The 15,429-nt window shown below is 43.8% G+C and overlaps 1 protein-coding gene across 1 annotated transcript in view; it reads left to right on the plus strand.

Annotated features, from left to right (window-relative positions):
* Nucleotides 1-7,098: 7,098 nt before the first annotated feature.
* Nucleotides 7,099-15,429, plus strand: part of RAB39A (RAB39A, member RAS oncogene family) — a 45,412-nt gene continuing 37,081 nt past the window's right edge. Inside the window, exon 1 of the mRNA XM_002708498.5 lies at nucleotides 7,099-7,476. Coding sequence (XP_002708544.1) covers nucleotides 7,250-7,476 — 227 coding nt within the window. The 5' untranslated portion in view covers nucleotides 7,099-7,249. The remainder of the gene's footprint in view (nucleotides 7,477-15,429) is intronic.

A 15,429-nucleotide genomic window follows, 5' to 3' on the forward strand; every position in this document is an offset into this window, starting at 1 on the left:
GGACATGGCATCCCATTGCAGCTTGCTTCCTTTGAGTCCCAGATACTCTCCTTCCAATCCAGCTCCTTGCTGATGAGCCTAGAAGGCAATGGATGACGACTCAATTACTATGGCCCCTGCCACTTACGTGGGAGACCAGGATGGAATTCCAGGTTCCTGGCTTTGACCTCGCCCATTTCTGTCTGTTTTGAGCATTTAGGGGAGTGAATCAGTGGATAGAACTTATCCCTGTGTGTGTGTGTGCCTAACTCTGTTATTCTGCCTTTCAAATAAATAAATAAATCTTTAAAAAATAACAAAAACAGATCAAGAAAAGCAAAAATCTCCACATTCGCAGAGCTCATCTTGGAGGAAGCAGACAATAAATAAAATGAATAAGTGGACTACATATTATGTCACACAGTGATAAGTAATAAGGAAGGGGAAAAATAAAGCAGGAAGGTGTTTGAGGAAGATTCATTGAGTGAGTGGGCAAGCTATGAAAGATGATGGGAAAGAACTGTTCCAGAGGCTTAGTAAGTGCAAAGGTTCTGGGGTGGCACCCTGCCTGTGCATGGAGGGTTATCAAGGAAGCTAGTATGACTGGTGGAGAGACTTGAAGAGGGAGATAGAAGTTGAGACACAACAGATAATGAGATATCCCAGACTTTGACTTTTGCTGTGGGATGAAGCTTCTGAATGGGGCTGGCACTGTGCGCAGTAGGTTAATCCTCTGCCTGCAGCACTCCATATAGGCACTGGTTTGAGTCCTGGCTGCTCCTCTTTTGATCCAGCTCTCTGCTAGGGCCTGGGAAAGCAGTGGAAGATGAACCAAGTGCTTGGGTCCCTGCATCTGTATGGGAGACCCAGAAGAAACTCCTAGTTCCTGGCTTCATATTGGTCCAGCCTGGGCCGTTGCAGCCAATTAGAGAGTGAACCACCAGATAGAAGACCTTTCTCTCGTTTTTCCCTCTCACTGCCTATAACTCACCTCTCAAATTAAAAAAAAAAATATTAAAAAAAAGGAGTTCCTGAACAAAGAATGTCTGGCTTTTTTGTTGTTGTTGTTAATTCCAGCTGCTAAATTGAAAATATGCTAATAGCAGGGCAAGGCCTAAATAGAGACTAGAACAATGAAGCAGACAAGAGATGACTGGTGCTGGGATTTTAGCAGGCAAAGGTAGAGGGAGTGACAAATGACTAGAATGTAAATATATTTTGAATATAGAATCCACAAAAGTTGCTGATGGAATTCGTATGGAGGAACAAGAAAGAATAGTATTAAGACAGATTATTGGCCTGAGCAACTAGAAGAGTGACGTTTCCATGTTCTAAGGTGACAAAGACTGAGAAGAAACAAATTCTTTTTGATGTTTTCTCCCTTGTTAATTGTAGCACCCACACTGAGCATGTAAAGCACTCCTTAGTGTGCAGTGTAATGTAGCCATCAGAAAGAGCACACAGAGCATTTCTGAGCATGTAGAGAACCTCAGAACCAGAAGATGAATTACAGATCATCTAGCTTACTGGTTGTAGAAAATTTTCACTTTGAGCCAAAAGAAATAAATTTTACATCTTCACCCAACACACATATGTGTTTTTCTCTCTCTCACTCAGTCATATATAGACACACATCAAACAAAAGTTTCGCAGAACAGACACCCTTGTTGTATGGGATGTACCTCAATGCCTTACTTCATTTCCAGCACTGTTTTCAGCTGAGAAATATTGATACAATACAACCTTTTCAGTGTACAAATGAGGAAACAGAAAGAATAAGTGATTTGTTAAAGTCCCCCAAAGTTAATTGCCACATTGGGACCATAAACCAGGTCCCTTCCTCCTGGGCCAGTGCCTTCCACAACAAAAAGTGATCAGATTCTCCTTTTGAGCACTTTTCATATTTTTCACTTTTTAAAATTACATATATAAATACATACGTGTATATATTTACATACATTAAACCTGAAAGGCAGAGAAACAAAGATGAGACCTTCCATTGGGTTCACTCCCCAAATGCCCACAATAGCTAGGATTGGGCCAGGCCAAAGCTAAGAGTAAGAACTCAATCTGGGTGTCCTACATGGGTGGCAAAGACCCAAGAACTTGGGACATACCTGCTGCCTTCCAGGTTGCACATTAGCAAGAAGCTAGAATATAGGATGGGTTCAAATGGGTTGCAGGCATCCCAAGTGGTATCCTTTAATTGCTACAGCAAATACCTGTCCCCTAAAAATACATTAAAACAGAAGTTACTGGGTAATAAATTAAGTAGCTTTCTTAAATATACCCTACTTGCCTAATTTTCTGAGTTTAAATATTTATATTTGTTCTCAGCATGTATAATCAAATTATACTTAAAATTAAAGCTATTCAATGATTAGTCAAAGGCAAATTTTAGTAATGGTAAAATTAATCCAATTTTAGTTCTTCATGAAGCTCATGAGGCAATGCATACACTACACATTCATGGTAATTCAAGTAAATACAAAATTATGGTTAACATAGCTCATTTCTTTTTTAAAGATTTATTTATTTATTTGAAAGTCAGAGTTATACAGTGAGAGAAAAAAAGGTAGAGAGAGAGGTCTTACATCCACTGGTTCACTCACTCCCCAAATATCTGCAACAGCCAGAGCTGCGCCCATTCAAAGCCAGGAGCCAGGAGCTTCTCCAGGTCTCCCACATGGGTGCAGGGGCCCAAGGACTTGGGCCATCTTCTACTGCTTTCCCAGGGCATAGCAGAGAGCTGGATCAGAAGTGGAGCAGCTGGGACTCGAACTGGCACCCATGTGGGATGCCTGCACTGCAGACAGTGGCATTACCAGATACGCCACAGCGCCAGCCCCATAGCTCATTTCAATTCAATGATCATTTGTATCTACTATATGCTAGCTTTATTGTTTGCTGGGAAAATAACCATTAATTAGTAAGTCCCTATGGCCTTGAGGAACTTGCAATCTAACAGGAACTACGTCAAACCAACAGCCATAATTCAATATGAGATATGTTATAGAAGATGTAAGAAAAATCATAGATGTACAGAGTATTCTTTGAATAAATGCCAAAGAAACACAGATGAGGGAGAAATTTCACCCCCTTGAAGGTATAGATGCTTCAGAAAAACTACAAAGGAGAGGTAATATTTGTTACAGGCCCTGAAGGATGAATAGAAATTAATTGATGGGACTGGCGTACGGCTCACTTGGTTAATCCTTCCACCTGCGGCACCAATATCCCATATGGGCACCGAGTTCTAGTCCCGGTTGCTCCTCTTCCAGTTCAGCTCTCTGCTGTGGCCTGGGAAGGCAGTAGAGGATGGCCCAAGTGCTTGGGCCCCTGTACCTGCATGGGAGACCAGGAGGAGGCACCTGGCTCCTGGCTTTGGATCGGCATAGCTCCGGCCGTTGAGGCCATTTGGGGAGTGAACCAATGGTTGGAAGACCTTTCTCCTTGTCTCCCTCTCTCACTGTATGTAACTCTACCTGTCAAATAAATAAATAAAAATATTTTAAAAAAAGAAATTAATTGAGCAGATGAAGAGTGAAAGGGGTATGGGAGGAAGGAATTGCTTTTTTAAAAAAGAAAAATTACAGCATGAAAAACAAATCATATAGAAGAATCACTTGACTAGAGCATGGGTGTCATCTATGGTTGGTCATATATGACATGATCAGGTAAAGTTTAGAATGAACAAATGAGCACCAAGGCTGTTTAATAAAGGAGTCTGTAGAAAATAAATAGGAACCTATGATGGGTTGAACTGTGTCCCCTAGAAAAGACATAATCCCTAGTACCTCATAATGTGAACTTACTTGGAGTTTCCATTTTACTAGTGTACACATATTCTGTTTCTTCTACACAGTCAGTAGACCTTCCTACTTTCTCTTCCATTTTAGTTTTTCCTGGATGCCATGAGATTATTCTTAGCTCTATATTCCACCACCTTTAGACTATCCTTTTCTCCTCTATACACAGAACAAACCCCTAGTCTCCAGCTTAGGGTTTTTTTTTTTTTTTTTGATGATTTGTTTATTTGAAAGGCAAATACAAAAATTCAGAGAGAGAAGGAGAGAGAGAGAGAGAGAGAGAGAATCTTCCATCTGCTGGTTTACTCCCCAAATTGCCGCAACAGCCTGGGTTGGGCCAGGCTCAAACCAGAAGCCAGGAGGCTTTTCTGGGTCTCCCACATGGGTACAGGGGCCCAAGTACGTGGACCATCTTCCACTGCTTTCCCAGGTGCAATACCAAGGAGTCCAGCTCAGATTTAGTACTATAAGCTCTCATCTCTTAGGGAGCTAGAACAGATACTGAAATACATCAAGCAATGCGTAAAATACAGGAAAAGAAAATGGCAAGAAAGGTACTGAGTTCACTCTGGGGCATTGTAGAGAATACATTTTTGACAGAAAAAGAACTCACTGACCCATCCTTTCTCCAGGACTGCTAACACTCCATATATCCTGTCAAAACAGCCCACTTAGTATAACTCTTCGGCAGGAACCCCCGTTCTAAAGTGACTCAGTTTGATTGTCTCTGCGGATAAATGGAAACTAGTTTGTGAATATGTCTAAATATCTAACATAGAAACTATAATAGCAATAGCCTTCTGTATGTACTAAGAGGTAAAGAAAGCTGGTCTGCAGAGAGCAATTTGGCAGATGTTCATAGAAACACCTGGAAGGAGGGAGGGAAGAAGAAAAACCGAGACAGAGGAAAAGAGAGAGGGTGGGCTGGTTCCTGCCTATGGATTCTATCAAAAACACCTCTGTGTCCTTCGGTTAGGTATACTCACTTTTTTATATTAGTCTCACTGGAATATGCTTCAAAGAATCCCAACCAACAACAGATACGCTAAGTCTGAAGTGTCTATCTAATATCCAAGAGAAAGCATAGATCTGAATACAGAGCAGAGATTAGAGTTGGACATATGATGTTGAAAAAAGAGTTCTCTGAGATCACTGGAGTAGATGAGGTTGCCAGAAAAAGCCCAAAGAGACAAAGGGAAAATTACGGTGAGGGTAAGAACAGATGAAAGACGGATCTCACCATCTTCACTGTCAAGAAAGAGGAACCAGTGAATATGTTTGGAAAGAACAGTAAATCAAGAGAGAATGCTTTTGTGGAAGCCAAGAAATAAAAGTGCTCCGGTTGTACAGAAAATCCAGCTACCAATAGCTTAACGGTATGGTGATTTATTTGTCTCAAACAGTAAGACATCCAGAGTTGGTAAAACAGATCAACAAAGTCATTGGGGACTCAGGGTCTTCCTCATTCTCCTGCCACCATCTTCAGTATCTAGATCTTGATCTATATGGTTGTTAAAGTTTCCAGGGCAGAAGGAAAAGGAAAGGAGAAAGGGCTGAAGAGCAGTAGGGGTGCCAGTTCGTTACAGAAAGTAAAAGCTTTACAAGTCCTTCTGTGTCACTGGTCACACCTCTGTCACTTGGCCATCCCCAACCAGAGGGATGCCAGGAAGTCAAGAAAGATGGAGCCAGACGGGCCAAGGTTGTGGGGGTAGGAGATGAATTAGATAATTAGGAAGTCCCTGGTAACTTTATCAAAAGCAAGAATTTTGGACTTATATTAGGTATAGAGAGTACATTATGGGTCTATTGGGCTTGTGGAAGACTGGGAATAGAGGGATATTTTTGCTATTTAAAAGGAGAATGGAAGAAGCAAAAATTTGAAAGGGATGTTTTGCTTAGTGTTAAAATTGTGAATGCTGGGGCGGGTCCTGTGGCATAGCAGGTAAATCCACTGCCTGCAGTACTAGCATTCCATATGGACACTATCCCATATGGACTCCACTTCCGATCCAGCTCTCTGCTATGGCCTGGAAAAGCAGTAGAAGATGGCCCAAGTCCTTGGGCCCCTGCACCTGCGTGGGAAACCCAGAAGATGCTCCTGGCTCTTGGCTTTGGCCATTGTGGCCATTTGGGGAGTGAACCCATGGAAGACCTCTCTCTCTCTCTGCCTCTAACTCTGCCTTTCAAATAAAATAAATAAATCTTCAAAAAAATTGTGAACTACGGCATATGTATCAGCTGAAGAGTAGACACCCTTTGAGGGCAGAGATTTAAAGTATAGACATATAAATAAAAGGCCAACTGTTAAAAAGTTTCAAAAAGATGAATAGCAGGGGATTACGCACATCCTTGCTAGTGACATCTTTTGCTCCAAAATAAGAAATAATGACAGCAAAAGTCTGGACATGATCAAGAGAAAAGTGGAATTGTTGGCATTTTATTAAACTGTTTAACTTTTTAAAGATAAAATGAGTTCACTATGAATCTGAGGAAGGGCATGAGAAAGTCCTTCGATCTCGATAGAGCTCAAGCTCCACCTTGCTTATTTAGGTCACTAGCTGATACAAGCTAAGTAGAGAAGACTGTAGGTATTCTTCCAGGTCCAGAACAGAGCCGAGAAGATGGGAGCTTTCAGGAGCATCTCAGTCTTCCACGTTTGCCCCACTCCTTCTCTTGGCTCGAGGGCTCCGGGGCAGGGGGTATGGGGGTGATGCTCAGAGTTTCTCAACATCCCCGTCAACACTGAAGGCCGTGAAGAACGAGAGATGGCAAGCAGCGGTGGGCAGAGACCTCGCTGGAAGCATCCAGAACAGGTTCTGTACATTTATTTCCATCGTGCTCTCAACTCCTTCACCTTAGAACTCCTCGAAGATGGCGCTCGGCGAGGCTAGAGAGCAGGAAGCCGCCCAAAGAAACCTATGAAGTGAGAAATACATCAAAGAAGAAACGACGGCAGGCAACGCAAGTTAAAGCTCCGGAGACTTCCAAATTCTTTGTTCCAATCTAACGAGCACTCCCTGACGCCCGTAAGAAAATGACTCTCACTTTTCATTGGCTGCCCCTCCCGGAGCTGAGACCTTGTCTCATTTTCATTGGTTGTTGCTGCTGTCACGTCCCTTCGCCACACCCACTTCCCCATCGGCGCCCAGTGAGCTTCGACGGAAAGTAATTTATACCGTTCGGGGGCGGGAGTCCGTACGCTGCAGGTCCGTTTCCCCCACCCCCGCGCCGCGGCTCCCGCCCCGCCCCCAGCCCTGAACCCCTCCCCCGGCCCGGCCGGGCCCCGCCTCTACCTCCCGGGAGGGCGGGGACCAGGCGGCGGCCGCAGCCTCCGGAATATGCTGGAAACCGGCGGGCGGGCGCCCGGGAGGTGCTGAAGGGACAGTTCCCGCCGCCGAACTTGCCCCGCGGAGGGCGGGCGCGCGGGTGGGGCGGCCCGGGGCCGGTGAGGCACGTGAGCGATGGAGACCATCTGGATCTACCAGTTCCGCCTCATCGTGATCGGGGACTCCACCGTGGGCAAGTCGTGCCTCCTGCACCGCTTCACCCAGGGCCGCTTCCCCGGGCTGCGCTCCCCTGCCTGCGACCCCACAGTCGGCGTGGACTTCTTCTCGCGCCTGCTGGAGATCGAGCCGGGCAAGAGGATCAAGCTGCAGCTCTGGGACACGGCGGGACAGGAGAGGTTCAGGTAGGGCCGCGCGCACTCGAGCGCAGGGACCCCCAGGGACCGCGGGGACGCCCCTTCCTCAAGGTCCCGCCCCGCCGGCCCCGGTTGGGAGAGGCTCGGGCCCTCCCCTCTCGAAAGTGCAAATACTCCATTCTCGCTTCCCCTTTGCCCCTCCTCTTCCAGGGACGACTTCCTCCTCCGCAATTTTTCACTTCTTTCTGGGTGCCCATTTCCTGCGCCCCCTTTCCGCCTTTCGCTTCCCCCCTGCACCAGGGTTGCCCCCGCCGCCCTCCCCTTTTCCCAACTCCTTCTGCTCCTGCTGATGCTTTGATCTCTTTGGGCTCGCTGCCGCTGCCTTCTCGCCAAACTCGGCTTCCCTCGCTGCACCCACCCTCACCCGACCACCCGCTCCCCTCCAAGCGCCTCTGTTTCTGCGCTAACCAAGCAGTCCCCCCGTTATGCGGTCCAGGAGAACGGCGAAGTAGGGTTCCCAGATTCGTGGTTGATGCTTTAGCTCCACAGCAAACAGTGCCCCAGCCTGGGTTACTGCATGAGCTCACTGGGCTTGGTTCACGGAGGTGGATGCGGTAATGGTTTGAACACCTCACAGCACTGAATGTAGTCATCAGAAATACTGGGCCATGACCCATGGGAATGGATCTTGTAGGACACCTAGATGCAACACCAGGGACACTGGCCCCGCTGACGGTTTGGGTGTGTGTGTGTGTCTTAAAGAGCTGAGTTGTCTTTGGAAGTTTGTCATCATTGGTGCATCGATAGGAAAACGAGATATATTGAGGTTTGCCAGGAACTTTTATTTTACTCGTGATTGGCACTCAACATTCTGGGTGATAACAGAATAGAAAATAGCGTTTCTCGATAGAGAAGGAAGGATCCAAATTGAATAGTCTTATTCTAAATTAAAAGTAAACAAGATTGTGTGTATTTCATGCATTTATATTAGACACACCCAGGTTTAAAGCATATGTTCAGTTTCTGGGATTCAAGGACACTGTTTTAGAGGAAGGTCGGAAAGCTGGTGTATTATAATGTTTAGTATCTTAAAGACTGCATTACCAAGTGGAACTCATTTAAGCAAGCATTTTGCATTGGTCAGCAAGTACTCTTGTGAAATGTACAAGGGGACTTCCCAAACATGGCCTCTCTTGGCCCCCCAGCCAGCGTCCGCTCCATGTGAATGAGGTCAGCCTACATCTGTGGGAATGGTCCAAAATTCGAAGTTTTGGCCTTCGTTCTCAGCTATGACACTGATTCATAAAGATAATAATGGAACTGCGTAGCTTGCTTGTACCTTAGTTTTTCCTGTGTAAAGTGGAAAGATGGTGAGGTCAGCCTTTAGAGAGGTGTTGAAGATTATTGATTTGATTTGTACTATATAAATATCTTCAAGAAATTCCTTTCCAAGAAGCTTCCTTTAATTAAAAGAGTTTTCAAACTTCTGATTCCTTATCCATGAAATGAAGGAGTCACTGGTCTTTAAGATCCCTACCAGTGTGACTACTCGAAGATTGATTCTAAGTTCTTTCATTTGCCGTCTCAGTCAGAGATGCACTTTGAAGTATCTTAGGGTCACAGAAAAACATTTACTAATAGATCTTGTTCACCTTTTAAAGTACATAGTACAATAAAAATGGATTCATTATGCCTTAAAGTTCTTGCAACTATAAGAAACATAGGCAGTAAAATCTTGCTGTGTCAAATTATTTCTTTAAATGTAGCTCAACTTACTGACAGGAAAGTAAAGGATAATTTGTTGGACTTTAAAGACCTTTCTGCTAAATAGGTTAGTGTTTTTGGATGCCTTTAAGAAGGATGTGGAAGCAGGTGTTGTGGTGCAGCAAGTTAAGCTACTGCTTGGGATGCCCCCTTCCCATGTCAGAGGGCCAGTTCAAGTCCCTGCTGCTCAACTTCCAATCCAGCTTCCTGCTAATGTGCCTGAGAAAGCAGTGGATCATCGTGTACTTGAGTACTTGCTTTCCATGTGAGAGACCCAGAGGGAGTTCCTGGTTCGTGGCTTCAGCTTGGCCCCATCCCAGCTGTTGCAGCCATTTGGGGAGTGAACCAACAGATGGAAGATATATTTCTCTCTCTCTCTCTCTCTCTTCTCTCTTCCTTTGCCTTTCAAGTAAGTAAATCTTAAAAAATTGTGAATAGTAATTCATCTTAAATACATTATTAAAACCGCACAGTAACTCTCCCCTAATAATGCAAAGACATTTAAGGAATGTGTTGACGGACAATGAGTCATACTTTATTTTGTTTGACTGTTGGCTGTTTACCAAAGATATATTCATGAATGCATTAATATTTCAGTAACTGCCTCCAAATACTTGCCTTTCTACTATCTGACAGAAAGTGTCACCATAAAATTGCATTTAAAACATTTACTGTTAAATAATTTTGTGTCTTTTGCTAAGAAAATATACTTATTTGAATGATAGATATCCTTGCACATTTTATTTCATAGAAAATACTATATAGTTCGTGAATTTATATTCCTGTCATTACTCACAATCATACTATGAGGATTATATATAATCACACTAGTGAGTAATGTATTTGGAGGCTTATTGGTAGTTAGGCATAAATGAACAAAATGGAACCTAGTTTAGCTTGAAACCTAGGATAGCTTGAAAATATGAACAGATATGTTACAGAACAATAAAATAGTGAGCTGATAATTATGAATATGATTGCCCTTAGCTTCCAATGTTCAGATTAACATTCTAGTAGCTGACAAATACTCAAAATAAAAAGGAACAAAATCAAAGTAGCTTTAGAAAAAGTATATATGTGAGCATACTGTAAATTGTAATATAACCTGAAAATGTTAAACTTTGATTACTAACACAATGTATTAGTGAGGAAAAAAATGTTAAATTCCTATATTAAGGAAACTTGGAATTACAGTGCCTTCATCAAAGATGTATGTTTATTTCTGCCTTGCATAATAGTCTCAAGTTGAGTGGTCCAAGCTAATGAAATGGTTTTGTTCCAGGCCATTATTTAGGTACCTTCTCTTAGTTTGCTGCCATCCTAGGACATTATCATCATGTTCATGGTCACAATTGCACTGCAGACACACAGTGTCAGCTCAGGAGAAGGGGAGAGAGGATCTAAACCAAGCAGTGTTCCTTTTACGCAAGTGAGGTCAATGTGGTTCAGATCATGTCAGCTGTCAACTCACTGGGGAGAACTTAGTTACAAGGTCACATTCAGATTGGGCCTTTCTGTGCACAGGAGGTAGAGAAAGGAACTTGGCGTTGCAGGTGTTGTAGAGAAACTACAGTCATCACATTTTATAATTCTTAATCATCATGGTGGAAGAAGTTTAGCAGTAAAAGAAATAAGAGTAAATAATGTTTAGTACAGCATTAATAAGGATAAATATATTGGAAGGACTAGAAACTTAAAGAACATTAAATAGAAGAAGATAGATTTTGAGTTTTCCTATAAAAAGTTTTTTTTTTTTTTTTTTTTTTGACAGGCAGAGTGGACAGTGAGAGAGAGAGACAGAGAGAAAGGTCTTCCTTTTGCCGTTGGTTCACCCTCCAATGGCCGCCGCGGCTGGCGCGCTGCGGTCGGCGCACCGCGCTGATCCGATGGCAGGAGCCAGGAGCCAGGTGCTTTTCCTGGTCTCCCATGGGGTGCAGGGCCCAAGCACCTGGGCCATCCTCCACTGCACTCCCTGGCCACAGCAGAGGGCTGGCCTGGAAGAGGGGCAACCGGGACAGAATCCGGCGCCCCGACCGGGACTAGAACCCGGTGTGCCGGCGCCGCTAGGCGGAGGATTAGCCTAGTAAGCCGCGGCGCCGGCCCCTATAAAAAGTATTTAAAGTGATGTGAATGTAAAGTGAGATAAAGAAACAGCAGAGTTGGCTATAGGAATAGGAAACCTCTAGACTTCAAGCCAGATTTAGCCTTTTATTTCAGGTTGTCTGACCTTTTAGGTGTTACAGTTGCAGCCACTGGTTATAAAGCCCAGAGAATAATGTTCTCCTCATGCAGTGCTCTCAGAGTGTGTTATACAGAACACTCATCCATGTGATTCTTTTAAAGATGGGCTCTGTAGTCATAGAAATTTGGAAATCCCTGAATTGCATGTGACACTCTTAAAATTTTATTTCAAAGGCTGTAAGAGCTATTGCAGCAGAGGAATCGGTTTAACCTTGTTTAAGCTAGCATTTTCCAAATATTTCTGAGGGGTTAGTTAATTAATTAATTCATTTATTTATTTATTTTATTGGAGAGACAGACAGAGGCAGCCAGCCAGTGAGAATGCCCATCCACTGGCTTACCCCCACGGGAGTCAGGAGCTGAGAAACTCAAACCAGGTCTCTGCTGTATGAGGCAGGAACCTAACCACTAGAACAGTCACCACTGCCTCCCTGGGTCTGCATCAGCAGGAAACCTGAGAGCAGAGCCAGGCACCGAACCCAGCCACTCCAACACGGACATGAGTGTCTTAACCAGCAATGCAACCCATGTCTTAACCCCTGGGCTGATGCTAAAGAGCTAATTTTAAAATATGAAAATCTTGTGATAACTAGTATTGGGAGGCGTATAATTGGGAAAAGCTCCCTTGGTAAATTGCGTTAGCAAAGCTGCTGAACAATTGAGGTTGTAGTGGAAAACTTGGAGATGTTAGTTGGCCAGCCGACCAACAAACTAACAATGGACACAACCTCTGTCTCCCTCAAATCTAGGGGTGCCCTCTAACTGTTCCCTTAAATCTACCGAGTCTCCCCTAACCCTCTCCCTAATCTAACCCCTTCATCTCTCTTCTGCTTTATCTTTGTCTCCCCCTTCTCCCGACTTACTTTTCCTTCACCCCTAGCCTCTGCCTGCCCCTACTCATAGTTTACTCTCACTGTCTTTTTCTCTCCCTTGTTTATATTGTGATGTGACTCTTACTCTCTCCTTTTGGTTTATCTTCCCTAGCCCTTTGGCTGCCTTCTGTCTGTCCTCTCCTCTGCCTATTTGAAATTCATGTGAAGCTCATGTTTCAGAGTGCTTTGATATCTGTTCTCTGTTCTTAATGTTAAAAGCAAGTGACATCAACATTTAAAATTTTTCCTTAAGAGGTCTTAAGTCCCTAAGTAGTTGTTTTGTTGTTGTTTTTAACAAAAAGAATCTTTATTGGCTTGCCTACTCTCTATGCCCACCATGGCTTGAGGTCTCCAGTAGGAAAAGATTTTCTCTTCCTGGATTGGAGAGTCCATAATTGCATAGGTAATAGAGCAGCGGTAGTCCACAACTGTGTGCCATAACCACTGCAGTCTATTGTCTCTGGTAACAGGGCCCCCGGCTGGGCTTATTCCAGGCTCTTCCTTCCATACATAAAAGAATTCAAGGCAGAGGCATAAAGGTGTGCAAGGGAGGAGGCTCTGTTTAAAGTGCAGACAAGCTAGAGAGAGAGAAAGAATGGACAGAAAGCCAAAACACAAAAAAGACTCCCATCAACAAGATTCTAGCCATACTTTTTTTTTTTTTTTTTTTAAGATTCGTTTATTTATGTGGAAGGTAGAGTTAGTCACAGAGATAGAAAGGAGTGGGACCAGTGCTGTAGCGCAGTGGGTTAACGCCCTGGCCTGAAGCGCCGGCATTCCATGTAGGCTCCAGTTAAAGACTTGGCTGCTCCACTTCCAATCCAGCTCTCTGCTATGGCTTGGGAAAGCAGTAAAAGATGGCCCAAGTCCTTGGACCCCTGCACCCACTTGGGAGACCTGGAAGAAGCTCATGACTATTGGCTTCAGATCGGCGCAGCTCTGGCTGTTGCAGCCAATTAGGGAGTGAACCAGTGGAAGGAAGACTCTCTCTCTCTCTCTCTCTCTCTCTCTCTCTCTGTCTCTCTCTACCTCTCCTCTCTCTCTCTACCTCTCCTCTCTCTGTGTAACTCTGACTTTCAAATAAATAAATAAATCTTAAAAAAAAATAAAGAAAGGGAAATACAGAGAGCAAGATCTTCTGTCTACTGGTTCACTCGTCAAATGGCCACAACAAATGGAGCTGGGCCAATCCAAAGCCAGTATCCAGGAGCTAGAAGCTTCTTCCTGGTCTCTCACATGGGCGCTAGGACCCAAGTACTTGGGCCATCCTTTGCTGCTTCTCCAGGTGCATTAGCAAGGAGCTGGATAGGAACTGGGGCAGCCAGAACTTGAACCGATATCCATATGAGATGCCGGCTCTGGAGGCAGCCACTTTATCCACTATGCCACAGCTCCAGCCCCCAAGCAATCGTTTATACTATGGGGAGGCATAGGGGGTAGTGTCTGGGGTAGGGTGAATTGAATATTCAAAAGCAATAGAGTTGGGTGTGTGGCTTGTGAATCACCATTTCTGTACCCTTTTTGGAGAATATCAGAAATATCATGGCATCAGGTGCATGGTGGAATTGGTAGTGCTTCAGTGATAATTTTATTGTAATGACTAATAACCTAAAAGTTATCTCAGGGGACATATCCTTCAGTTATAGTGGATATTTCCAACCAGTTCTGGTTCTAAATTACAACATTGTGGAACTTGGGTTTCCATTACAGGGAACAGTGGGGAAGAGGGGCTGGTAATGCACAGAAGGTGGGTTTGGATGGTGCGCAAAAAGGGAGGTTTAGGTTTGGGTGTCATGTGGCAAGTCAGCCACAGCTGTCAAACCACCTCCTTTGTCTAACACTACCTACCAGCACATATCACTGTGTTGTTAGAAACAATGGGAAGGCAGGCTATATTTATACTGAGTTATCAGATAATATATCTTGGTTAAAATAGTTTGTTTTGTAACAGAATCTAGCCCAACTAGATAATAGGGATACATTATAAGTGAACATCCAAGTGTCTGGAAAATCCAAGGACCAGAGATTGCGGATTTCCCCTCTAGTCTGTTTCCATTCTCCAACTCTGTTGTCTCCCAGACTCTTACTCAAAGTCTCAAAAGAAGAAATCTCATTGACGACTTAGTTGGCCAGTGAGTCAGCTCCTATGTGGTCAGGCTTTTGAGATACATATACTGTAATACCATGTGTTATGATACAAATATACTGTGTTGGTGTTATAGGTCATACAAGGCAAATGTATCTGTAAGGGTCTACTTTCTGGAAAAAGAAATTCATGGAAGAAGGAAGTGAGCAGTGGTGTTGCCTCCAAACCCGTCTGTTTTATATTGTCTCAGAGTAAAGTGTTATGGAAGAATAAGCGAGCATCCAATTATACCCCCTAAAGTAAATTAAATGTCATATACCACATGCATGAGGGTGAAATTGTGAAGTAAATAAAGCTCATTTGGGGCCTTCCCACCTTTCTTTCTTGTGTTTTTGGAAAGCAAGTCTTTGAATATCCTTTTCTCTTATTCTAAAAGCCCCCCTTAATGCTCTCTTAGCTTCAGAGAGAATAGTTGAAGACCAAGACATACAAAATGATTAATAGTTGGAAACAACCTAATAAGCAGGAGTATCTATATTCTGTAAGAGGATGACCACCAAGAGAGACAAATGGTGTTTTCCTGTTGGCGGAGTTATAGGTATGTGGCATATGGGTGCAGGAATTTTCCTCTCATGAGGCCACAGTGATGACCACCTGCTCTGATTTACTGGCCTCCCCACCACACACACACACACACACACACACACACACACACAATTAGTTTTCAAGCAAAGGCTAGAAAAAAAAGTTAGAGATGATGTTGTGAGTACGTGGATCACCACAGTGAGATTTTCAAATGAAGAAAATGCTTTTCTCAGACTGAGAAAGAGATACAGATATATATATATATACATATACATATATATATATGTATATGTATATGTATATGTATATGTATATGTATATGTATGTATAAAGGAAGTGCTGTGGCTCACCTGGCTAATCCTCCGCCTGCAGCGCCGGCATCCCATATGGGCGGTGGGTTCTAGTCCCAGCTGCTCCTCTTCCAGTCCAGCTCTCTGTTGTGGCCTGAGAGTA

This window comes from Oryctolagus cuniculus, chromosome 1, assembly GCF_964237555.1.
Source record: "Oryctolagus cuniculus chromosome 1, mOryCun1.1, whole genome shotgun sequence".
Lineage (NCBI taxonomy): Eukaryota > Metazoa > Chordata > Mammalia > Lagomorpha > Leporidae > Oryctolagus > Oryctolagus cuniculus.